General features: G+C 49.4%; 1 protein-coding gene across 4 annotated transcripts in view; it reads right to left on the reverse strand.

Annotated features, from left to right (window-relative positions):
- The window catches only part of GLIS1 (GLIS family zinc finger 1), a 225,914-nt gene that overhangs the window by 80,921 nt on the left and 119,296 nt on the right, over nt 1–25,697 (reverse strand). For all 4 annotated transcript variants that reach the window (XM_032639779.1, XM_032639794.1, XM_032639787.1 and 1 more), the window contains 2 exons: nt 7,889–8,066; nt 2,718–3,600 (listed from right to left, as the gene is read on the reverse strand). In XM_032639779.1, the coding sequence (XP_032495670.1) occupies nt 2,718–3,600; nt 7,889–8,066 (1,061 nt within the window). The remainder of the gene's footprint in view (nt 1–2,717; nt 3,601–7,888; nt 8,067–25,697) is intronic.

The following is a 25,697-nucleotide window of genomic DNA, read 5'->3' on the forward strand; positions in this document are numbered from 1 at the left end:
CACTCCAATGGTTACTAGCCGTGTAACCCTGGGCAAGTTATTTTTATCGTTGTTATCAATACTATTATTCCTATCATGATTATTAGCCTCTATTATTATTGTCGTTATGGTTTGTCTCTAACTAGCTGTGTGGCCTGGGGTAAATTATGCCGTCTCTCTGAGCCTCAGTTTCCTCATCTGTAAAATGGGGACTAATAGTATCTGCCCCACAGGGTTGTTGTGAGGACCACATGGAGTATGAGGACAATGGGCTTAGAATAGCCCCCGCATACAGTCAGCACTCAGGAGCTGCTTGCTGGTGTTATTACCATAATCCTAACCCCCCTAAGAGGCAAGATGAAGTGTTCTCACAGCAGCAGGTGGAAGGCCAGCTGGACCCTACTGACCCCCAATGTGGGGTTTGTTTCTTCGTCTATAAAAACCCTTGGTTTTACAGGACTCTTGTAAAGATTAAACGCAGCCATGGGTAAGTACAGATATGGCTTGAACATCACCTCCTGTATGAAGCCCTTTTAGATCTCTCCTCCCTGGGCCGATGCAAACTCCATCCTAGACCCTGTCACTCATCTCCACACCCATCTCCCACGCATCTCTGACTGTGAGTGCCCTCAAAGATCTTGGCAGGTCCAGGTCTGTCTCCAGAGCCAGGTGTAAGCCAGTGTTCTGTGGAATCTGCTGAACCAAAAGAGATTCTGGCAGGCTGGCCCCAGAGAAGAAACCCTACAGAGAGATCCTGAGACCGCACTGAGTGATTTGAGCCTCTGTGACCCACTCACTGGGCATCAATTTCCCAACTTGGAAAATGGACAGGGAAGGCCTAGATCATCTCCAAGGTCCCTCATGTCTAACACAGAAACTCCTGGATGCCGCGATTCTACACGGGAGCCTGAGTGAGAGAAGGCCACTGACCACGCCACACCAGGGTTCAGGCCAGGCAGCCTCTTCGAGGACCCTGCGTACACCACTGGGATCACCCCAGGAGAGAAGACATGAAGGAGAACTGTAGCCCGGCAGCTGTCAACTGCAGGATTTCAGAGAGAGACAGGACTGTCTGCGGCCCAGGAGTCTTACCCTGCGATGTCCGCTGGGCATCTCCTTCCAGGCAGGGGCGTGCCCTCCCACAAGGCACATGTCACAACACCCCAAAGGAATGGGGGTGTCGCCAGGAATCGGCCCAGCCACCAGTTCTGCCTCCAGCACACTCTCGGTCCAAAGACATACGATACAGTCAGCTTCTCAGCCTGCTCACTCCAGCCTCTCCCCACAACCCCAGCATGCCAACCCTGACCCTCACTTGTCTGCAAAGTGAATTTCTTCTCATCCTCAAGACCCAGCCTCCTCAAAGCTGAATAAGCTGGTTGAGTGGGTACCCAGCTCACAACTCCACAAGGAGATGTGCCCCAAGGGCGAACATCTGGTCCCAGGAGGATGGAGTTTATGCCGCTGGTTGCCCCTCCCTGGTCCTGCAAATGCTACCCTACACTTTGAGCAGGGACAGAGGTGCACCTCTCCCCAAGCTGCACCCATTCCCAGACTGAGTTCTCCATGAGGCAGGGCCCAGTGACAGCACACAAGTGTTGGAAGAACTCAACTTTGGCTACAACACTGGCCCTGAAGACCAGACACACTGCCTCCTTCCTCTGCCATACCCAAGCCCCAGCAGCTGGGAAGACGGAGCTGGGCCTTGGTGGCTCCATCAGCCCTTCCAACCCCAGGCAGGTGCCTGTTCTGGTGGGCTGGCTGGGCCCTGTGGGTAGGGACAGTGGCTTGGCTAAAGATATCAGGGACTGGGCTTCCCTGGTGGTGCAGTGGTTGGGAGTCTGCCTGCTGATGCAGGGGACACGGGTTCGTGCCCTGGTCCGGGAGGGTCCCACGTGCCGCGGAGCGGCTGGGCCCGTGGGCCATGGCCGCTGGGCCTGCGCGTCCGGAGCCTGTGCTCCATGACAGGAGGGGCCCCAATAGTGAGAGACCCGTGTACTGCAAAAAAAAAAAAAGATATCAGGGACTAAGACTAAATTTCTAACCTCTGATACAGATTTCCACCACAGTGAGAGCAGAACATGCAAATGACCACTTAGAAGGGCTGGAGGCCTGGGTGCCTATATTTTGTGTGTGTGTGTGTGTGTGTGTGTGTGTGTGTGTGTGTGTGTGTGTCTCCCTGGAAAGCTTAGTTTCAACCTCAGCCAGAACACTGCAGGTGCTATCCAGGTCCTTATCTGCTAACCCTTGCCTTACCCCAAAGCCTACCCTGGGTACCCACAGCTCTCAAGCCAAATGTCTGTGAGCACCCAGTGCTCCCTGGAGGAAATCAAGCCTGTGGCTGCTCCAGGAGGCCCCAGAGTCTCCCTGGGAAGGACTCCAGGTGAAGAGCCAGTGCTGGGGGAGAGCGTACTCTCCATGACTCACCTGGCCATCGGCAGGTGTGACACTGAGCATTTGTATGTAAGAGAGAAGGCTGGCCGAGCTGCTTTGACCTCAGAGCACGTGTGTCACCACCTGAACGAGTGTGTGTGACACCAGGCCATGGAGGGTGGAGGATCGGGTACCTGGCCCTCTGCCAAGGTCCCCAGTGACAGGGCACTGACCACTGTGACCTGTGGCCACATCCCAGCAGCCCCCAGGGTGAGGAGCCTAGGCAGGGCTCTCCCAGGGCAGTGAGGTGGGTGCTGCTCTGCTGGGGGTGGCGGGGGCACAGCCCGGCGGCCGTGGGAACTCACCATGCACTTGTTGGGCTTCTCGCCCGAGTGCACCCTCATGTGGATGAGCAGCTTGTAGCGGGCATTGAAGGGCTTGTAGCGGCGCACGCACCCCGCCCAGAAGCAGGTGAAGTCCTCGCCCTTGCGCTGGTCGATGTGGCTCTTCTCAATGTGCCGCACCAGCTCCTCCTGCTGCTCGTAGGCTGCACAGCAGTCCACCCAACGGCACGCCTGCCGCCCAGCCACGCCCCTGCCCGCCAGGCCCAGCCCCAGGCCTCCAAGGCCCGGGCCAGGCGGCAGCTGAGACAGGGGGTAGGGGGGTGGCAGGCCCTGCTGGTGAGGCCCGAAGAGCTCTGAGAACTCGTCCGCGGGCTCCTGCTTCAGGAAGCCGGCCTTCCGGCAGGCTTCAAGTTGCAAACTGCCCTCGTGGCTCTCGGTGGACGCAGGGCTGGGCCGGGCCCTCTTGGGAGGGCCCCCCGGGTCTCCCGGCAGAGGGGGGCTCCGGAGTCCATTTACGCAGGTGACCAGAGCTGTCTGGGAGGAGCGGATGATGGAGGTGATGTCGGAGGAGGCGCAGGGCGAGGCGGAGGCTGAGGATGCGGGGGGCAGGCCCAAGAGGCAGCAGCGCTTCAGGCCACCCTCGGGCAGGTGGGCCTCAGGTGGTGGCCCCAGGCTAGAGCTGGGTTCACTGCCCAGAAGGTAGCAGGAAGGTGCGGGGTTGGCGAGGCCTCGGCCCGATAGGTCCAGGTCTGTGTGCAGGCCCGTGGCTGGCGGGGCCCGGCAGTGGGCAGACAGGGGTGCGCGAGCTTCCGTCATGGCCCGGTAGTCAGGCAGGGACTCCTGCTTGATGTGCTGTGTGGCCGGGAGGCCTCCGTTCACATAGGTGGCCTGGGGCCTGGGCGACCTGGAAGACAGTGCACAGGGGTCATGAGAGGGTGGGCACTCCACAGTGGGGAGGTCCAGGCAGGGGACGGTGGGGAGCCTGAGGACCGAGGGGCGGAGAAGCCCAGAGCAAGAGAGGGAGGCTGAGGGCTGGCAGCAGAAAGACCAGGACTGGTTGCCCGGTCAGCAGGGAAGAATGTGGAGGGAGAAGGGGAGAGAGAGGAAGAGGAGGGGGCTGGGAAGAGGTTCAAGAGACATGAATGTGCCCAGGAGGATGCCAGAAAGGAGCGCATTTCATCCTTTTATTAACTCCAGCCCACCCTCTCCAGCGCAAGTGCTATCCGTCCTGCCACTGAGGCCTCCCCGGGTCTGCCCTGTCCCCCTCCCGTGACCTTCTAGTGACTTCTGGAGGAAGAAGGCTGAGGATGGCTCTTTGAGGGACACCAGGTCCAGTTTGTTTTAAATTCTGCTTACTTGTCCCTTAAATCTCTCTTAATTCTTGTAATCTTTCTTAATTTCTAAAAATGTGATGTTTTGCCCCAAGCAATCTGTTCTTTCCACTGTGAACGTCAGCGGGTGGGGTTTGAATCACAATCACAGTGATGGGTCATCCTAGGAAAAACTGAGGAAAAGTTTCTTGGGGGGAATGTGCAGAATTTCAAGGTCATGAATGTACAAAATGAAGCTGGAGGCAGGCAGGCCAGGTGGCGCAGCAAGAGACCTGGGTTAACATCTCTTAACCCTCAGGTCTCAGCCACTCGCAGCTCAGCGGACCTTACTTAGCAACGTGGTCTGGGCCTCTCCCTGTAGCCCAGCTACGGGAGAATGGTTCTCCTGAGGGTGAGGACGGTGATGGGCAGGACCCAGCTGGCCAAGATGCTATCATCATCACACATGTGGTACATGCATTCCTAGAAGGGGCCTCTCCCAAATGTGGGACAAATAAGTGCAGAAAGAGATATCAGGGCCTGCCGGTCATCAGAGGACTCTGGGAAGGGAAGAGACCAGCAAGGTGACAGTGGGCTCAGGGTCCGGGAAGCCCCAGGAGCTGGCTGGGCAGAACAGGAGGCCTGCTTATGTGCCCAAAGTCTGACTAGGATACCCCACGTGCCCTCATACCTGTCCCCATCCGAGCCTCAGTCTTCTCACCTGTGAAATAAGGACTAACCCTCCCTACCTCAGAGGGAGGCTGCCAGGATCAAGGGAGGAAACAGATGCTGTGACAGCCCTCTGGGAAGAGGACAGCAGGGTGAATGGTGCAATCAGCACTGCCATCATGAACACTGCCGTCCTGGGGCTCTTTGCAGCCGGGGGTTGTGGCGCCATCACCTGTCCCTCTGCTTCCCAGCATGGCCCTGTAGCCCCAGCCCCTCCCTCTCGGGCTCCCTGCAGCTGTGGCATCCTCCGCTCCAGCCCTGAGGTGGAAGGGAGGGGACAGGACAGGGGAGAAGGAAAGTCAGAGCCCGGAGCCCTCCGAGAGCACCAGCTCCAACCCCATCGCTACCAAGAGGGCACAGGGCTCACCGCAGTCACAAGCAGCAAACCAGCAGCAGGGCTGGGACCAGAACTCCCTCCCAGGGAGGGACCAGAAGGGGACCAGGCTCCCCTTCTCCCTCCCAGGTGTGGAGTTCTCCTGTGTAGACCTAACCTGAAGTGCTCCCTGGATAGGAGGCTGGGGGAGGGGCTCTTCTTCTGTTCGGTTCTCAACTACACTTGAACAATTCTCTGCCTCACTCCCCAGAGGCCTCTCTTCCCTCCCAGGAACTCTGCTGTCTGGAGCATGGTCACGAGGTGGGATCAGAAGGAGAAAACACATACCCCCCCATCTCCAGGGCTGGGGATCCTGGCCCACTACTGCCAGCAGAAAGCTCAGAGGGGCTTAAAGATCGGATTTGAAGCTGTGACTTTGTGAAGCTGAAAAAAAAATAAGTGCGCAGCTGTTCCTTGCGTGGTCATGATCCTGGGCCCGGCAGAGGTGGGCACGGATGGGGAAGGGCAGCCAGGTAAGCATCTGTTTGAAGCAACTGCTTTAAAAACAGCACCAGCTTAAAGCAACCAACACCAGAAGAGAACAGCTGTGGTGTTCTGTGACTGAAGTTACCCGAATAATCAACAGCAAAACCTCGAATGGCATCCGGCAGGGACGGGGCAGCTCAGGCCTTAGGGTTTCCTGGCTCCGAATGCCAGCTAAGGCAGCCCCTCCCCTTGCCCTCAGTGTCCCTGTGAGGCCGGGCAGTGGTTCTGGCCCTGCTCTGCCGCTGAGCCCTGTACACCCCAGGCAAATCCCATCACATCTCTAGAAATTGAGAGTATGGTCCCTAGAAAAAGTGGACAACTCCAGGCACTTTCCCAGGGGCCGTCTCATGAATCCTAACAGTGTAACGGTGCATGGTAGCTGAAGGCATGGCCAAGCTCTTCAAGGGAGAGACTACTATCTGTTTGACACTTTTGAAAACTAAAGCAACTTGCCCAAGCCCTCAGAGGCAGGCAGTGATAGAGCAGGAATGTGAACCTGGATCCGTTTGAATCAGAGGGAGCCGTATGAACGGAGAGACCCCAAACACAAGGCAATCTGGCGGGAGGGAGAAGGCATAGAATCCAACTGGGTATGGGATAGGGGCTGGGGCCCTCTGTTTCCTTAGGAAAATGAGGGAGTTTGGGAGAGCCAGATCAGCAGCAGAGGTGGCAGCAACTCAGACTGATGCTGGCATAGGGTTCTGGGTACAGACTCTCCTGTACCCTGTCAAATGACATTCAAAACGACAAATGATGTTTCTGATCGTCTCTACCAAAAGAGAAGAGAAAACAAAAATCCACTTCCTCAGCTTTCGCTAGGTTACTGTAGCTTCTGCCAGGAGATAGAATTTCACTGGAGAAACTGGATGCTGCCAGGGGGGGCCTCAGTGAACAATCGAGCAGATGAATGCATTTGACTGTCACCAAACAATGCACAGCTCCAAGTCTAAACGATGCTTGCTGAACTCCTCTTCATGTACTTGATTGTGTCCCCCTAAAATTCACAGGTTGAAGCCCTAAACCCCTTTGTGACTGGATTTGGAGGTAGGGCCTTCAGGGAGGTAATTAAGGTTAAATGAGGTCATAGGGTGGGCCCTGATCCAACCAGACTGGAGTCCTTGGAAGAAGAAAAGACACCAGGGGTGTGCACACCGAGAAAAGACCATGTGAGGACACAGCAAGTGAGAAGGTGGCCATCTGCAAGCCAAGGAGAGAGCTCTCAGGAGAAACCAAACCTGCAGACACCTTGATCTTGGACTTCCAACTTCCCTAACTGTGAGGAAATACATGTCTGTTGTTTAAGCCACCCAACCTGAGGTGTTTTGTTATGGCAAAGCCCAAGCAGACTAACACACTCCTGTAAATCAGAAGTCTCACTAAGACCAAAGAAAGCCACAGGGAATCTACATCCTCAAAGAAAAATGGTTCCATGTAGCATCCTGCTAATTAATTAGTAATATCTCCCACCATGGAGCTCCCACTGCAAAGTAAACTCTGTCGGGGAGATCTCTGCTTCCTTCACCAAGGCACCCACCCCTGATGAATGACTGGTGAAGGAACCAATTGCAAACAGGCAACTGGGCCAGTTTTTAGACTCTGTGATCTGTGAGACAGGCCCCAGGCCAGCAGCCCCAGGCACTGGCTCAGGGCCCTAGGGCTGAGCAGGTGGATGCAGAGGCTTGTCTGTGGTTGGCCTCTGCCTGTCCGCAAACCAGAGGGCACAGAGGCATGGCTTGGATCCTGGGAGAAGCCGCAGGAGGCAGAGTTCAGCCCCATATGCAATCTGGCAGAACATCTGTCCAGAGGTGAACATGCACCAGCACTGAATGATGGTTACCTGGCAGAGTTCTATGGGGTGATGGCTTCCTGGGGCAGGAGACGCCTGGGTGGAGGAATCCCTCTCAGCTCCCGGAGCAGTCCAGGGTTCCTCACTACAGCATGCGTGAACCCTGAGCTGGGTCTTCCCTCCCCAACCTCTCCCCCCATCCTCTGAATCTTTTTCTTCTTCTGAAATGACTGATTCTCTGTAAAGTCAGCTCAGCTTCTGCAACAGGGAAACACACCTCAATAAAGCCACTCCTGTCTCTCATGGGGCCTTGCAATGGGGCCAGAGCCTAGACCAAGCGGCCATCCATGTGCTACTGGGCTCCGGCTGGTCTCTGGTCCTCCTGTGCCTCAGTTTCCCTGTGTGTCCCACGAGCCAGGCAGACCAGGTGAGGTCTGGAGGCCCTAGATCTGCAGCTTCCGGCTACCGTCCACAGAAGGCAGCTGATGCGTGGGGTCGGAGCACATACCTGCTGGGGTGGGGGAAATGCAGCAGCCTCTCACAGGCTGAGGGGTGGCCCCGGGGTGGTGGGCTTCCTGCAGGGAGAAACAGGCCCTGGCGGCAGGGGGGGCCAGGGCCTTCAGCAAGGTCCAGGTCCAGTAGACTCTTCTCCGAGCCCGGAGTGCAGTGGCCGTAGCTCCCATTCACTATGCAGAGAGAGACAGGAAAAGGAGACAAAGTGAGTGAGGATGGCCTGCAGAGGGCAGTCACTGGGGTACCAGGTGGGACAGAGTGCCCTTGAGAAACACTAACTGAACCCTTGCCGCATTCCAGGCACTGGGGACACCTATTAATTCCCATAATCACCAGCAGGATCAATAATAAAATCCCCAGTTCTCAGATGCAGATGCTGAGCTCCAGTGGGTAACTGATCTTTACACAAACACAGAGCACTTACAACATACCAGACACTCTCCGGGTGCAGGAAACATGGTGAGCTAGACACACACTCCTGCCTCTTGGAGCTTACAAGCTATGATCCTGGCACTCATTTGACAAGATGCAAGGCCATGGCTGGGGCTGGCTGCCCAGCAGGCCAGGTAAGCATCACTAACATCTGTAGGTCAAGGAGGAGGTGCTCACTAAACAGCATGTGTTCTTCTTATCACTGAAGCTGAATCCACGTTGTTTTCCAAATTGCATTACCCCATAGAAGCACAGGATACAGTTATTCACGCCTCTGTGTCCTCCACGGTTCTTTGACAGCCTAACTATCATATGCCCAGCCGTGCCCCACTCCTGGGACTTTTAGGAAGACAAACTGAGGCAGACGTGCCTCAATTAGTCTTGAAATCTATATAAAGCCCTTGAAAGCCCTTAAAAACTATATAAAGTATAACAAAAATGTTAGACATGGTTGTTATAAGCCACTTGCCCTCTCTGGGCCTCAGTTTTCTCGTCTATAGTGTGAGGAGGGTTAATCCGAAGACTATCTTCTCGGGCTTTCTGCCCAGTCACTTGGCAGGGTTATGCTAAGGAGGAAAGGGCTTTGGGGCCTGATGGGCCCAGTGGGAGCCCCTACTGCCCCCAACCAAGTCTGTGACTCGGACAGGTCCCTTCCAGAGGCTGAGTCCCCCTGTGTCAAATGGGGATAGCCACACCAGTTCTCCAGAGATGCTGTGAGGTGTTGAGAGCTGAGGTGCAGAGCCCTAGCCAAGTGCAGGTGCCTAGTAGGTGGTGCACCTGGAGTGGAAAGTGCTCGTATTGTCAAAGAGCACTTTGAAGAGTATAAAGTGTCTGACAGATGCAATAAAACATTATTAACAGCCCCAAGGACTGTCCAGGGACTGTCAACGCTGAGCGAGATAAACCATTAAGATGAGAAAAGAGCTGACACCAGTACACGATCAGCCCTGAAGCTAAGCAGGATGTGCAGGCCCTGACTCCACTGCCTCACTGGGGCCTCCTGCAGCCCTCATAGGGAGAGATCAGTATTATGCCCATTGTACAGAGAAGAGAGCAGAGGCTCAGGAAGGCTAAACTACTCACCCAAGATCACACAGCTAGTAAGAGTCTGGGCTGGATCTCTGGCTCAGGTCCATCAGACCCAAACCCATGTCTTAATCACTATGTAATAAAAAGTGACCTCTTAGGAAGACAGAAGTCCAACCTCATCCTCAAGGATCCGGCTCCCCCAACCCTAATTCTAGCTTTACCCCACCCCCAGGCAGCCCCTTCACAGAAGGTCAGACGCTCAGTGCTTACTCGCCACGTGCCCAAAGCTCCGAACAGGCACTAGGCATTCACCTGCCGAGCACTTTACAGTTTGCAGATGAGAATGCCATGCTCTCAAGGTCCCAGGGCAGGTGACAAGTCTCCAGACAAGTACTTCCTCAGAAGTGGACCTCTGGTCCCCTTCCCAGGCCAAGCACTGGGCCAATGTCCTGCTGTGAGGAACGCTCACTCCTGCTGGTTTGGGCTGCTGCTTGGCCAGCCCCTCACAAGCTTATTTTTTAATAACTTGGTTGTTTTTTAATTAAAAAGAAATCCCTGGTAACAAATGTGAATGGCCTGAGTTAATGAGAGCCGGCTGCCGCTCATTTAACTCCTCCTCTGCAAGGCGGTCTCTGCCTTTTCCAAATTGTTTCTGCTTGTGATTTTATTGTCCCATTGAGGCAAACCCTGGGACTGGGCCTGAGAAAACTGTGGATGATTTTATGACCGTTAATAGCATTTGGCGCAAAAAGAGCTTCATCACCACATGGGGCTGTTCTGCCAGGGTCTTTCTTCCAGCGTCTTTGGGTCAGGGACATGGTTCCAAGCTTCTTTCAAGGACCCACGAGGCCCGTTGGGGACCTCTGGGTTACCTACCCCTCCTTCCCACAGGAGGATGTATGGAGAGATGGAAGGCGGGGGACCCAGAAAGGCGCCAGGGAGCCCAGCATATATCAAGCCCTATTCATCAGCCCTTCCTATTTGATCAACAGGAACATTTGATTCCTTTAAGTGTCCATCCCTGTGAGGTGGGCTCATTACAGCCACTTTCCAGATGAGAAAAGTTGAAGTTTGGAGAGATTAGGTGCCTGCCACCAGGCTCTGGAGTCTGTAAGACGCGGGGCCACAATTCAAACTCAGATCTCTCACACTTCAAAGCTCAAGTCCTGTCCTGCTGCCTCTCAGCCAAATGATGAACGACTGGGGACCCCCAAACAAGCGTCCACAACTTTGACTCCAATAAGATCATGTTGGGGAGCCTTTGGGGAAGTCAAAGTGCAACCATTACAATGACTGCTAAACTTCAATCTTTGCAACAACTCTGCCAGGTGGTAAGACCACTCCATCTCAGATGAGCATACGAAGGCTCAGAGAAATTTAGCGCATTACCCAAGGTCAAACAGGGAGTAAGGGGTTCAGTTGGGATGCAAACTCATCACCTCTGGGGGAAGAAACAGTCATTACCAGACAAACAATTGGGGACTATTGGCTTCTTTTCCACTGGATACAGTAAGAAGTTTTCCTACAATAAATAAACACACAGCTTTGGGAAGGAGGGAGGAAGGAGTCCCTCGGGTCACAGTTTGGCACTGCTCGGGGATCCAAGCCCATTCAAGCCCTTGTCTTATGTGACTCTCACAGCACCCTGATGAAAGCATTGCCCTCCCCGCCTCACAGAGGGAAGTACATGAGCACCAGAGCTGGCAAGTGGCCACCCAAGGTCACATGGCAATTGCTGGCATAGCTGAGTCCAAACCCAGCTCTCCCAAAACCCATGCTGGACTCTGCTCCAGGCCACCTGCTTTCTCAAAGCCTGGAAATTAAACCAGAGGCTTTGTCCCAGCGATGCTGTCACCACTGGAAAGATGTGGCTACAGTCACTCTTCAACCCTGGGCCCTCCCACTGCCTTCCTGCCCATTGACATCTTGCCTCTCTGTCCCCAAGGGCATCACAGGACTCACCCTGGCTTACTCTCTGTCTCCAGGGAGAAGGGATGGTGTCTTTCTCTGGGAAGGCAGGGGAATGAGAGGGGCATGTCAGCCCCGCTGCCCTGAGGCAGGCTGGGGGGGCCCTGAAAAGGGACTGGCACCCAGCAGCCATGCCTCCCTCTGTGCCACAGGGGGCCACGAGCAGACCCTGGACCTGACTCTCCCCACATACATCAAGCTTCTTTGGAGGCTTGGAGGATGAGAAGGTCCTCTGTTCATTTTTACAGATTGATGAGAAAAAACCTAGAATGTCAGGGCTGGGACTGAGTGACTATTTCATTAATAGATGAAGAAACTGGGGCTCAGAGAGGGAAAGACTCTGCTTTAATCACACAGCAAATCCATAGCAGAACCTGGACTGGCACCCCCAGGGCTAGGTAAGAGTTCGGTTTAGTTTCCTCTTCAAGCCTCAGTTTTCTCGTTTGTAAAATGGTGCTAACACCTACCTCACAAGGTTGTGGTGACAATTAAGTGAAATTACAAACACAATGCATTTGGCATGGTGCCTACCTCACAGCAAGCACTCGAAAAGTTATGATGATCATAATGATAATTACTTCTTCTTTTTATCCTTGAATTCAGGATGGGGCTGGGAGGCAGGGCCTGTATGAGAAGTATTCTATCCCCAAGAAGGTCAGGTCTGGATGACCCTGAGGCCAGGCTCAGGAGGACAAGCCCCCAAGTCTCAGGGGTCACCAAATGCAGAACTGGGCAGCCTGAATGAGGTCACAGCCAGCAAATCCAAAGCAAATGGCTCCAGTTACACACCACAGAGCTTTGCAAATTACCGTAATGACTTGGCTATAAAGTGATTACCACATATAAGGTGACTCCCCACAGGAATTTTAATTTACACTGAAAACTGCCAAGTCTGCATGAGAGGGACAATGATGCATTCAGCATCTCGGGCCCAGATGCCGCCTCCTTGCTGTCCCAGAAGCAGCCATTGGCTGGATCTAGGAAGGCCTACATGATGACTGCTCCTCATTCATGGACAAGCAGAATTTTAGTGCTCGCCAGGTGCCAGGCTGGTGACAGGGTACTGCCCTTTACAGTCAAAACATTTCATAGCCATCGCCTATAAGCTTTGCTACAACCGTCAGAAATTGGCCAGACAGGCTCAGAGGGGGCCAGCAATTTACCCAAGCTCACATGGCAAGTGTAGGGCTCAGAGAGCAAACTTTCTCTGTAACAGGCAAGATAACACATATTTTAAGCTTTGCAGGCCATACATTCTCTGCCACAACTACTCAGCTCTGTTGTTGTAACATGAAAAGCAGCCATAGACAGCATGTAAACAGAAGATTGGGCTGTGTTCTAATAAAACTTTATTGAGAAAAAGAGCTCACTGGCTCTTGGGCTGTAACATGCTGACCCCAATCTAGTGCAGCAGTTAGAGGTGGGCTTTGCAGTTAGAAAGACTTTCCTGCATCTGTAAAACAAGGAGCATTTTATGGGTGTTGACGACATGAAAACCACTGTCGACTCTGACTGCAGGGCCAGCCCCTGGTGGCACCTGATAAATGGAGGTGCTATCAGCCTGGCTCAGGGGTCCCCACAGCCTGGGCTCACCCCCTATCTGGGCATTACCTCCCACTCCCATAGTGCTTTGCTGCTGCGCTGTACACACCCCAGCCCTCCAGTCAGGGTGCCTGACACCTCCCAAATCTCTCTGGGCCCTCAGAGCTCAGCAGAAGTGCATCTCCTTCTGGAATGTTCCTTGGTCTTTCCCGCCCTCCCCCAAGCTTCCCCACCTCTGCACACAGCAGCCCCTGCGAATAGTTGCCTGTTAGGGTGCACCTAACCCAGCATCTGACATGTGGTTTCCTTCTTTCTTTCCTTCTTTCTTCCCTGTCTCTCTTTCTCTCTCCCTCCCTCCCTCCCACTCCCTCCCTCCCTCCCCCCCACTCCCTCCCTCCCTCCCCCTCCCTTCCTCCCTCTTTCTTCCTTTCTTTCTTTCTTCCTTCCTTCCTTTCTTTCCTTTCTCTCTCTCCCTCCCTCCCTCTTTCTTTCTTTCTTTCTTGCTTGCTGTGTTGGGTCTTCGTTGCTGTGCGCAGGCTTTGTCTAGCTGTAGTGAGCGGGGGCTACTCTTTGTTGCGGTGCGCAGACTTCTCATTGCGGTGCCTTCTCTTGTTGTGGAGCACAGGCTCTAGGCGCACGGGCTTCAGTAGTTGTGGCACGCAGGCTCAGTAGTTGTGGCTCCTGGGCTCTAGAGCGCAGGCTCAGTAGTTGTGTCGCACGGGCTTAGTTGCTCTGTGGCATGTGGGATCTTCCCAGAACAGGGATCAAATCCGTGTCCCCTGCCTTGGCAGGCGGAGTCTTAACTTGCCACTGCGCCACCAGGGAAGTCCCAAATACTCGACATGTTTGATCTCTAAATCTCCACAACATCACCACAAGGTGGGGACTATAATGCTCTGTACGGCCACATTGACGCTTGTAAGTGCGGTTAAGGTCCCGCCTCATCTAGAGTCTGTGAAATCCTTCAGGACAAGGTCTTAGAGCTCCAGAGCGGCTGAATGTCAGTGCATTCTGACACATGATTTTGTTCAACTTACTTCACATACAGAAGAGAAAACAGGGACCCAGATGGGGGAGAGGCTGGTCCTAGTCACACATCAAGCAGGTTCTCTCAACACCTGGGCCCCAATGGGGATATTCCCCTCATTCCTCGCACACGGTTAGAACTACAGTAGGTGCTTGGAAACACTGGGAAGGGGGCGGGGTGGCTGGGAGGATTATCCAAAGTTCACTTTCGTGCTTCCTCTACATCAGACACCGTGACCTGGGGAAACAGAACAAGGTTTTGCACACACACACCTAGGTTGAAGCCCTAGCTCCACTATTAACTTTCTGGCTGCTTCACCCTAGATGAGCTGCCTTACTCTTCTGAGCCTCAGTTCCTTCATCTGTAAAACAGAGATAAGAATCTCAGCTCCAAGGGGTGGCTGTTAGGGGTAAATGAGATAATACATGTAGCAGTGTGGTGCCTGGTGCAGTCAGCACTTCAGTATAAGTCCCTCTACTGCCTTCTTGACAGGCAGGAGACACATGGTCACAGCACCCTGAGGTGGTGTTTCTCCAGCAACAGTGGCCCACTTCCCCAGGCAGTGAGCCCCAGGGGCCACAGAGGGCAGCCTCAGGCCAACGGGTCTTGAGTATGAGCCTGGGCTCTGCAGGCCCCCTCTCTGAGCCTTAGCGTTCCCCTCTGAGTAGTGGGAGGGCCAGGCTCGAGCAGGAGGGGCACTAGAGACCCCAAACAGCAGGGAGCATCAGGCTCCATTCTCAGGCCCAGGGAGGTGAGCGCCGGCTCTCTAAGGATGCTCAGCAGATGCCAAGCCTGTGCTGCATCCACACTCCAGGGCCCCTCCCGCCTCCATGCTGCCTCATCATGCCCTCTCTTCCCTCCTCAGCAAACCCAAAGGCCTGGCAATCAGCAGCAAGTGGGGGCTTCTGAAAGAGGAGAAGCAGGAAGGTGGACGTCTGAGCTTTTTCTCCAGTCTCCACAGTCCAGCGAGATGGGCTGCTCAATGCAGAGCTGTCTTGGGGCGTCCCAGGTCCCATCAGGGGGCCTGTAACCTTGCCAGGGCCTCTGGAGCTATAGAGCCTGATGCTCGAGGCCTCACGCGCCCGGCGTCTCTTACCCCAGGTCACAAAAAGCTCCATAAATTCCCCTTTAAAGCTAAGCTAGATTTACGGGGGACTCAGGCCAGTAAAACCTGAGCAGGCTCACCTCAGGCTCACTAAAACCTGAGCAGCATGGAGGCGCCACAGAGAAACCAGAGTGAGCCTGCAACTCTGTCCCATCCAGGGCCAGGAAGTGAGCAGCCCAAGGCTGGCTGCACGTGGAGATGCAGGTACGTATATAAACATATATGTGGGCCAAGTTTTCCCTAAGACTCTTTTATTGCTATCAAATTAGCCCACATTTGCTGTAGAAAAAATTAGAAAATGTATTGAGGCAACAATTAGAAAACAGACATCATGTATAAGACCACAAACCAGAGAGCCCCAGCAGACATGATGACACATAAACCTCTATGGTATTTCCCTAAGCATCCATATAATTTTTTGACAAAAAGAAGGATGATATACTTATTTTCTTGTATTCTGCTTTTTTCATTTAGTAATATATCATGAATATTAAAGTTTATAGAGTGCCCATTATGTGCCATGCACAGTAGTAGGCTCTTTCCATGCCAGAATTACTAATGCCATTTCCCAAAGGAAGAATAAGTGATTTGCCCAAGGTCATGCATCTGTTGAATGGTGGAATCAAAATGTAAGTCCAGCTCTCTCAGACTTGGAAGGCAGTGGTGACCCAGACATTGCTCCACATCATTAAGAAATTTAGGGTCAATGCAGCTGATTGCTTGTATTCATCTGCTTGGACTGACATTATACAAGGCCACAGACTGGGTGGTTTAAACAACAGAAATGTATTTTCTCACAGATCTGGACACTAGAAGTCCATGATCAAGGTTCCTGATGATTTGGTTTCTGGTGAGGGCTCTCTTCCTGGCTTGCAGACAGCCACCTTCTCACTATGTCCCTCATGTGCCCTTTCCCAGTGCATGCATGGAGGTGGTGGGGAGGAGAGGGAGAGCGCACATGTGCTGTATCTCTTCTTATAAGGACATTAATCCTATTGGATCAGGGCTCCACCATTATGACCTCATTTAACCTTCATTACTTCCTTAGAGGCCCCATCTCCAAATAGAGCCACACTATAGGTTAGGGCTTCAACATAGGTTAGGGCTTCAATGTGGGGAGGGACACAAACATCCAGTCCATAACACCTAATATTCATTCCCTCCTTTCCTCGCCTTAATAGGGTCCTGTATTTCCATATCTATCTATGGGGCTTGAGAAAAAGAGACAGTATAGCACAGCAGATAAGAATGCAGATTCTGGGGCATAACTGACTAGGTTTGAATCCTGGTTTTGCCATTTACCAGCTGTGGCCTTGTCTAAGTCAATTGACTTAACTTCTCTGTGCCACAGTTTATGAAGTTAAAATGGGTTTATATACCAAATGTAAAGTACATAGAACAGTACACCTGGCACACAGTAGGCACTATGTAAATGTCTGCTTTCACTGTTGTTCTTGTTCATTTTCCAGGGTAGGTTAGACCATCAGCATGGTCTCATCTCCCCAGCCACAGTGCCACAGTGACAGGCTCAGAGATAGGCATGTAATGCAAGTTGGGTTAGTTAGACAGAGGCCTGGAAATTCTCTGACACTAAGGAAAGAGCAGCCTCCACTCCCCTACATGCAAAATTGTCTGTTTTGAAAAATTACTAGCCATCATCACTTCAGACATTACTTTTGCCCGTTATCTATCTTTCTGGGGCAACAATGTATGTTAGACCTTTTCACCATGTTCTATATCTCTCTTATGCTCTTTTCTGAATTTTTCATCTTTTTTTTAACTTTCATGCTTCTGTCTAGATATTGTCTACTAACTTATTTTCCAATTTATCAATCTTCTCTTTAACTGTATCTAATCTATTAAGTCCCTATTATAAAAACTCTCCAGGAAGTGGGTATAGAGGGACCTACCTCAACATAATAAGGGCCATATACAACAAACCCACAGAAACATTCTTGATGGTGGAAAACTGAAAGCATTTCCTCTGAGATCAGGAACAAGAGTGTACATCAGGATGTACACTCTCACCACTTTTATTCAACATAGTTTTGGAAGTCCTAGCCATGGCAATCGGAGAAGAAAAAGAAATAAAAGGAATCTAAATTGGAAAATAAGAAGTAAAACTGTCACTGTTTGCAGATGACATGATACTATACATAGAAAATCCTGAAGATGCTACCAGAAAACTACTGGAGCTCATCAGTGAATTAGGTAAATTTGCAGGATACAAAATTAATACAAAGAAATCGCTTGCATTCCTATACACTAGCAACAAAAGATCAGAAAGAGACATTAAGGAAGTAATCCCATTTACCATTGCATCCAAAAGAATAAAATACCTAGGAATAAACCTACCTGGGGAGGCAAAACACCTGTACCCAGAAAACTATAAGATAATCAAAGATGACATAAACAGATGGAGAGATATACCATGTTCTTGGAATGGACAAATCAATATTGTGAAAATGACTAAACTACCTAAAGCAATCTACAGATTCAATGCAATTCCTATCAAATTACCAATGGCATTTTTCACAGAATTAGAACAAAAAATTTTACAATTTGTATGGAAACACAAAAGATCCCGAATAGCCAAAGAAATCTTGAGAAAGAAAAATGGAGCAGGAGGAATCAGGCTCCTTGGCTTCAGACTATACTACAAAGCTACAGTAATCAAAACAGTATGGTGTTAGCATAAAAACAGAAATATAGTTCAGTGGAATAGGATGGAAAGTCCAGAGATAAACCCACACATCCATAGTTTAATCTATGACAAAGGAGGCAAGAATACACAATGGAGAAAAGACAGACTCTTCAATAAGTGGTGCTGGGAAAACTAGACAGCTACATGTAAAAGAATGAAACTGGAACACTTCCTAATACCATACACAAAAATAAACTCAAAATGGATTAAAGATCTAAATGTAAGGCCAGATACTATTAAATTCTTAGAGGAAAGCACAGGCAGAACACTCTCTGACATAAATCGAAGCAAAATCTTTTTTGATCCACCTCTTAGAGTAATGAAAATAAAATAAAAATAAACAAATAGGACTTAATTAAATTTAAAAGCTTTTGCACAGCAAAGGAAACCATAAACAAAGCAAAAAGACAACCCATAGAATGGGAGAAAATATTTGCAAATGAAGCAACTGACAAGGGATTAATTTCCAAAATACACAAACAGCTAATGCAGCTCAATAACAAAAACAAACAACCCAATCAAAAAAATGGGCAGATCCAAATAAACATTTCTCAGGACTTCCCTGGTGGTGTGGTGGTTAAGAATCCGCCTGCCAATGCAGGGGGCACAGGTTCGAGCCCTGGTCCAGGAAGATCCCACATGCCGTGAAGCAACTCAGCCCGTGCACCACAACTACTGAGCTTGCACTCTAGAGCCTGCGAGACACAACTACTGAAGCCTGCGCACCTAGAGCCTGTGCTCCACAACCAGAGAAGCCACTGCAATGAGAAGCCCGTGCACCACAATGAGGAGTAGCCCCCGCTCGTCACAACTAGAGAAAGCCTGCATGCAGCAACGAAGACCCAATGTAGCCAAAAATAAATAAATAAATTTATTTTTTTAAAAATAGACATTTTTGGGGCTTCCCTGGTGGCGCAGTGGTTGAGAGTCCACCTGCCGATGCAGGGGACAGGGGTTCGTGCCCCAGTCTGGGAGGATCCCACATGCCACGGAGCAGCTGGGCCCGTGAGCCGTGGCCGCTGAGCCTGCGCATCGGAGCCTGTGCTCTGCAACGGGGGAGGCCACAACAGTGAGAGGCCCACGTACCGCAAAAAAAAAAAAAAGACATTTCTGCAAAGAAGACATACAGATGGCTAAAAAGCACATGAAAAGATGTTCAACATCACTAATTTTTAGGGAAATGCAAATCAAAACTACAATGAGGTATCACCTCACACCAGTCAGAATGGTGATCATCAAAAAACAAACAATAAATGCTGGAGAGGGTGTGGAGAAAAGGGAACCCTTCTACACTGTTTGTGGGACTGTAAATTGGTACAGCCACTATGGAGAACAGTATGGAGGTTCCTTAAAAAACTAAAAATAGAGCTACCATATGATCCAGCAATCCCACCCCTGGGCATGTACGCTGAAAAAACCCTAATTCACAAGGATACATGCACCCCAATATTCATCGCCGTACTATTTACAATATCCAGGACATGGAAACAACCTAAATGTCCATCAACAGAGGAATTAGTAAAGAAGACATGGTACACATAGACAATGGAGTATTACTTGGCCATAAAAAGGAATGAGGGCTTCCCTGGTGGCACAGTGGTTGAGAGTCCGCCTGCCGATGCAGGGGACACGGGTTCGTGCCCCGGTCTGGGAAGATCCCACATGCCGCGGAGCGGCTGGGCCCCTGAGCCATGGTCGCTGAGTCTGCGCGTCCAGAGCCTGTGCTCCGCAACGGGAGAGGCCATGGCAGTGAGAGGCCCGCGTACCGCAAAAAAAAAAAAACGAATGAAATAATGCCATTTGCAGCAACATGGATGGACTTAGAGACTGTCATACTGAGTGAAGTAAGTCAGACAGAGAAGGACAAATATCATATGATATTGCTTATATGTGGAATCTTTTTAAAATGGTACAAATGAACTTAATTACAAAGCAGAAATAGAGTCAGAGATGTCGAAAACAATCTTATGGTTACCAGGGGGAAAGGGGGAGGGATAAATTGGGAGATTGGGGTTGACATATATACACTACTGCATATAAAATAGATAACTAATAAGAACCTACTGTATAGCACAGGGAACTCTACTCAATACTCTGTAATGACCTATATGGGAAAAGAATCTGAAAAAGAGTGGATATATGTATATGTATAACTGATTCACTTTGCTGTACACCTAAGACTAGCACAATGTTGTAAATCAACTATGCTCCAATAAAAATTTTTTAAAAATCTATTAAATCCATCTTTTGAGTTCTTAAATTTTTCTATTTTTTAGTTTAAAATTTTCCATTTGATTAATTTTTATAGCTTTCAGATATCCGTTGAAATTCTCCATTTGGTAATCTATTTTCTTGAACACATTAATCACAGTTATTTTAAATCTTGTACCCGATAAATCCAACACGTGGACCACCTGTGAGTCTGTTTTTGTATGTTCCCCCCCCCATTGGTCCTGCCTCCTCGTATCCCTGGTACTTTCTGACTGAATGCCCAACATTGTGTATGAAGTCTGTACAGGCTCCAGATGATATCTTCCTCCAGAGAGAATTTTCTTTTGCTTCTCAAAGGCAGTTAAAAGAGGGGAAGATGATCTTTATCCACTCTAGGATTTCAGTTTTAGGCTTTGTAAAGGTTGCTCTCTTTCTGGTTCATCCTTTCTCCTAGGATGCTGCCCTTCAGGGTCCCCAGGTGAAAGCTTGGGAGGCCCGGACTCCTCCCTGGTTGACACTGAACTTCAATATAAGTTCCCAGAACTTGAGGCTGTTGAAAGCTTCACTTAGTTCCTCAACCTCTTAACTGCCACACTGTTGATTTCTCAGCCGTATAGCCTATGCCACTTAAGAATCAACAAATATTTTGGAAGGAAACGCAACACTTAATGTTCAGCTCACTTTTCAGCGCTTCCTATCTCCATGGAACCTTGGCCCCTCAAAATTTGCCTATTTTGGTGGCCCTAAACTCCAGTTTTTGTATCTCCAGCATAGTAAGGCTGCAGAAAGCTCTGTTCATTTCTCCAATTCTTGGTCCTATACAACTTGCAATCTGGCAAATGCCTGAAAGGAAGAAGCTGTGCAGAGTGTCAGATTCATGTCAGTGTATTTTCCCTTCTCTTCAGGGTGTTGGTGCCACAAGTCCTGGTTGCCTTGGTAGTTCATGATGCTTTCAAACAGTTGGGTTTTATATTTTATTCAGAGGGAAGGTTAGTCTGATATAAGCTTATTTGCTATAAACAGATGCAAGAAGCCCCTTCCAACATATAATTTTAATAACTGCATAGTATTCAATAATATGCTTGTACATACTTAATTTAATCCATTCTCCATAGTTAGGATTTATATTGTTTAAAAAGATTAAAACCAGAAACTGTCATGTAATGAATGTCCTTACAGACCTGTCTTCATGTCCACCCATATTTATAGCCTTAGAATAAATTCCTAGATGTGAGATGGATGGCTGAGTCAAAGGACATGCAAAATTTTAAAGAATTTTGCTACTTGCTATTCAAACTGCTCTCCAAAAGGAATATATCAATTTATACCATCAGCAGTGCAGGAAAGCCCGTTTCCTTGCACTCTCACCACTCTAGGTATTCTCATTTTTTAAAAAATCTGTTACTTTAACAGTTCAGGGTGATTTATAATAGAAAAGAATAGGAGATAGTCTGTATATCGAATAACAGAAAAATGATTACATAAAGTTACTCAGCAGAAATTTTATGTAGCCATTAAATGTAGTAGAATTCCATCATAATGCAATTAACTGTGGTCCAAAATCTTCAATTCCTTTAAAATGCAGAGTTTAAAATGGTATTTTGGTGTTTTTTCCAGTTAATATATGGGAAAAAGATGTTTTCATTTATTAGATATGTCAGAAACAGCCCACTTATCACAAAGTACACACTACACAAGGAACTAAGAAAATCTCAAATGGTTATGATGCAGTCACTTCCTAACCCATAATTCCCTGCAACCTCCAGAGAAAAGAAGAACTCTTTTGTGCAGAGGCTGGACAGGGGACAGGAGCTACTGCCATGTTTTATATGAAGACATCTTATCACAAGGTATCTTATCATGAGTTTTATTGGATTTACTAAAGGTTTTACTAAAGGTTTTAATTACAAGGGAAAATATTTATAAGAATTAAATAAAAAGAAGATTCAAAATTCCACATGCATAAAACTAACTTGAATAGAAAAAAAATGGAAAATCAATACATCAAATATTAATCATGGACTTCCCTGGTGGCTCAGTGGTTAAGAATCTGCCTGCCAACACAGACACAGTTTCGATCCCTGGTCTGGGAAGATCTCACATGCCACGGAGCAACTAAGCCCATGTGCCACAACTACTGAGCCCACGCGCCACAACTACTGAAGCCCGCACACCTACAGCCCATGCTCCGCAACAAGAGAAGTCACTACAATGAGAAGCCCACGCACCACAACAAAGAGTAGACCCTGCTCGCCACAACTAGAGAAAGCCTGCACACATCAACAAAGACCCAACACAGCCAAAAATAAAATATAATAAAATAAATTTAAAAAACCATTAATCACTCATTCATTCATTTAACGTATGTCTACTGAATACCTACTTTGGGCAAGGACCAGGCACCAGGCACCAGGCACCAGGCACAGGAATGCAATGATGAACAAGAAGAAAAATCTCTATTCTCATGGTGTTGACATTCTGATCAGAGAGAAGACAATTTCAAAAGTAAACACATAAATATATACTATAATATGAAGTAGGGATAAATGTGAATTAAATTAAAGGTAAGAAGCTAGAAAGTGCAGAGAGATGGGGACAGTCGGGGCAGGTCTCTCCGAGGGGTGGACATCTACACAAATGCCCTAGTGAAGGGAAGAAGGGAGCCATGTGGACACCTGGCAAAAGAACTTTCACACAGAGGGAGCAGCAAGTACAAAGACCCCGAGGTAGGAGTGTTCTCCAGGGTAGGAACACAAGAAGGCCAGGTGTGGCTGGAGCCTAGTAAGCAAGGATGAGAGAGGCAGGTGATGAGACCCAGCTGGGTCTGACCAGCAGGGTCTTGAGAATCCTGGTGAGGCTTCAGGTTCTTCTTTTTTACTATGCTTCTTGTTGTTGTTGTTGTTTGTTTTGTTTTGTTTTTGTTTGTTTTGGCCATGCCACGCGCGGCATGCGGAATCTTAGTTCCCCAACCAGGGATCAAACCTGTGTCCCCTGCATGGAAGCACAGAGTCCTAACCATTGGACCGCCAGGGAATTCCCGAAGCTCTGGGTTTTGTACCAACGTAGCAGAAAGCCGTGGAAGGGTGAGAGACCAGACTTGACTTATGGTGTGGAAGGATGTCTGAGTTTGTGTTGAAAAAAGAAGAAAAACAGTACCTGTGCGGAGAGTGGTGGCTTTATTATCAGAGTGCTTCCTAAAACCTCCATTCCTTTTGGATTGAGTGCATTATTCTGATTCCTGATTGTAATGGTGATAACATGACTGCATTTATCAAAACTCACAGAACTGTTCATACACACGCTGTTTTAGTGATTTTTACTGTACATAAATTTTAAAAGATTTTAAAATCTCTGTATTACATATTTCAAAATATTTCATATTGTTTCAATAATTTAAAAAAATGTGCCCAAATCCGTCCTTGAGAATAGACCAAAGATAGAGCTGGGATAGACTGCTGCCCCTAACTCGGCATGGACCATCGTCCAGCACATGGATCTGTGAACAGGCCCCGTCCTTCCCAGCCCATCACCAGCAATTCCAGGCAGGGGGAGTGTGGGTACTCCCCACACTGGACCAGAGGACCCCTGGGTACCCTTCCTCTTGAAGGCTCACAGAAGAGGACAGCCCTAAGGAGACAGGCACCTTCACATGAGATAAGACGGTGAACAGGAGAGATGCACAGCTCAGTGAGTCTTCGGGACCCAGGGCTTCCCCTCCTCAGGCTGTTCTGCCACAAACTCTGTCCTCTCTCTGTTCCTACTGCAATCTCACAGTCTCCCTCCTCCCCCCTCTCCTCCCCCTCCTCTCAGATCCTTCCCCGGAAAGGCTGCACCTACACTAGGTGTAAATGACTGCTGGAGTGCCCAGGAAGATACACACACACACACACACACACACACACACACACACACACCAGATTCCAGGTTGAGTGAGTGAGTGAGGAGGGAGCAACACAAAGCAGGGGCCCCAGGGCTGCCAGAACAAAGCACTGTACATATTCAGCATATTTATGTATTTCCCAGGGGTAAGGGAAGCGAGGTCTAGTAAATAAACTCTGATAGCCCTTAAAATTCTCAGATTCTACATTTCATCATACTGAGCCATCACGGTTCCAAAATTTAAGATTAGAGATTTCCATGCATCTGGGATTCTAAAATTCCATGACTCTCTCATTCTGAGATGATGTAATTTTATAAAGCTAAGCATTTAAATTACTATGGTTCTAAGAGTCTATGATGTTATGGATCAGACATAAGGAAATTATCTGATTCCAAGGGTGTAAAAACCCATGATTCTTGGATCGGAAAGGCTGCTACTTCCTAGGGTGCCCTGAGCCCCACATTAGTCCCTGCCTGGCCTAAATCATCAGGGGGCAATAGTTATGGTCACCAAAACCCCTTTGTTTTTGTCCAAGACGAAAACAAGAGAGTAATGGGATGACAAGAAATCCAGAGGAAATGGCTGTTAAAATCTATAAAAACTTCTCAAAGACAAACATATCCCATCTGTGTTTTTTCAGTAAATACAGGACCATAAATATTTATGTCAGGCATATATTTAACATTTCATGTTTGGCCTTTTTTTTAACTCCCTCCCCTTAAATCAAGCTAATTAGTTAACTCCTATGCCCATGTCAGTTTTTTTCCCCCTAACCGATGAAACATCCCCTCAAACTGCTAAAAATATCTATAAAGCAAGAAGGAAGACATACAGGCAATGAGGAGAAATGCCCAGCTCCAGGCAGCTGCAGGCAGGTCTGGGCACACAAGATGCCAGCACCTTAAAATCCCCTCCCTCCATCTCGGGTCCTTGGGGAAGGATCAGTTGTTATGACTGAAAAAATACCACCATCCCAAGGAAGATGTTCCAACGTTCAGAAAAGGGTACATCCAGAGATGCAGCATGGAGCAGGCAGTGAGAGTGGTTCCTTGTACCTCAGAGAGGCTCAGAGTTTCTTGACTCTTGGAAAAGATCATTTGTTCCACAGTGTGGCCAGAAAAGCTGGCAAAGCTTACTGAGGAAGTCATAGACGTTGATTTGGCTTATGAAAAATCCCCTCTCCTGGGCCCCAGAGCTGAAATCACTCAGCTCCCAGGGCCCGTCCTCCAGGAAGCCCTCCCTGATCAGCCATATCCCATAGGGCTTTCTGCTCTCCTCCTCTGCCCTCCTTGAGGACCCACAGCCAGGGCTCCAGTCTGCACCCTTACTCACCAGGGCACAAGGCGCCCTCCCTCAGCCATCATTGCAATAGGGATTCCCCAGAGTGGAAGTTCCACCCCAGAGGGCACACTGAAAATCCCTGGGAGGATATCTGGCGTCACAATGACTGGGAGTCACTGTCTTTTAGTGGGGAAGAGCCAGGGATGGCCAACTCACTGCCCAGGGTGGGTCAGCCCTACACTAACTTTTTTTTCTGCTGTACGCGGGCCTCTCACTTCTGTGGTCTCTCCCGTTGCGGAGCACAGGCTCCGGACGCGCAGGCCCAGCGGCCATGGCTCACGGGCCCAGCCGCTCCGCGGCATGTGGGATCCTCCCAGACCGGGGCACGAACCCGTGTCTCCTGCATCGGCAGGCGGACTCTCAACCACTGCGCCACCAGGGAAGCCCTACACTAACTTCTGAATATGTTGCCAGATATTCAAAATATCTGTAAGCAAGCAACCTGGTCATCTAAGTCTAGAACATAGCCCCATTTTACACATAAACACAAAGTATTTTTTTTATGGTTTTAACATACACTGAATTTTCCAGGAATGGAACTACGTACGATGTACATGGAGGAAAA

Source organism: Phocoena sinus, chromosome 1 (assembly GCF_008692025.1).
Source record: "Phocoena sinus isolate mPhoSin1 chromosome 1, mPhoSin1.pri, whole genome shotgun sequence".
Taxonomy (NCBI): Eukaryota; Metazoa; Chordata; class Mammalia; order Artiodactyla; family Phocoenidae; genus Phocoena; species Phocoena sinus.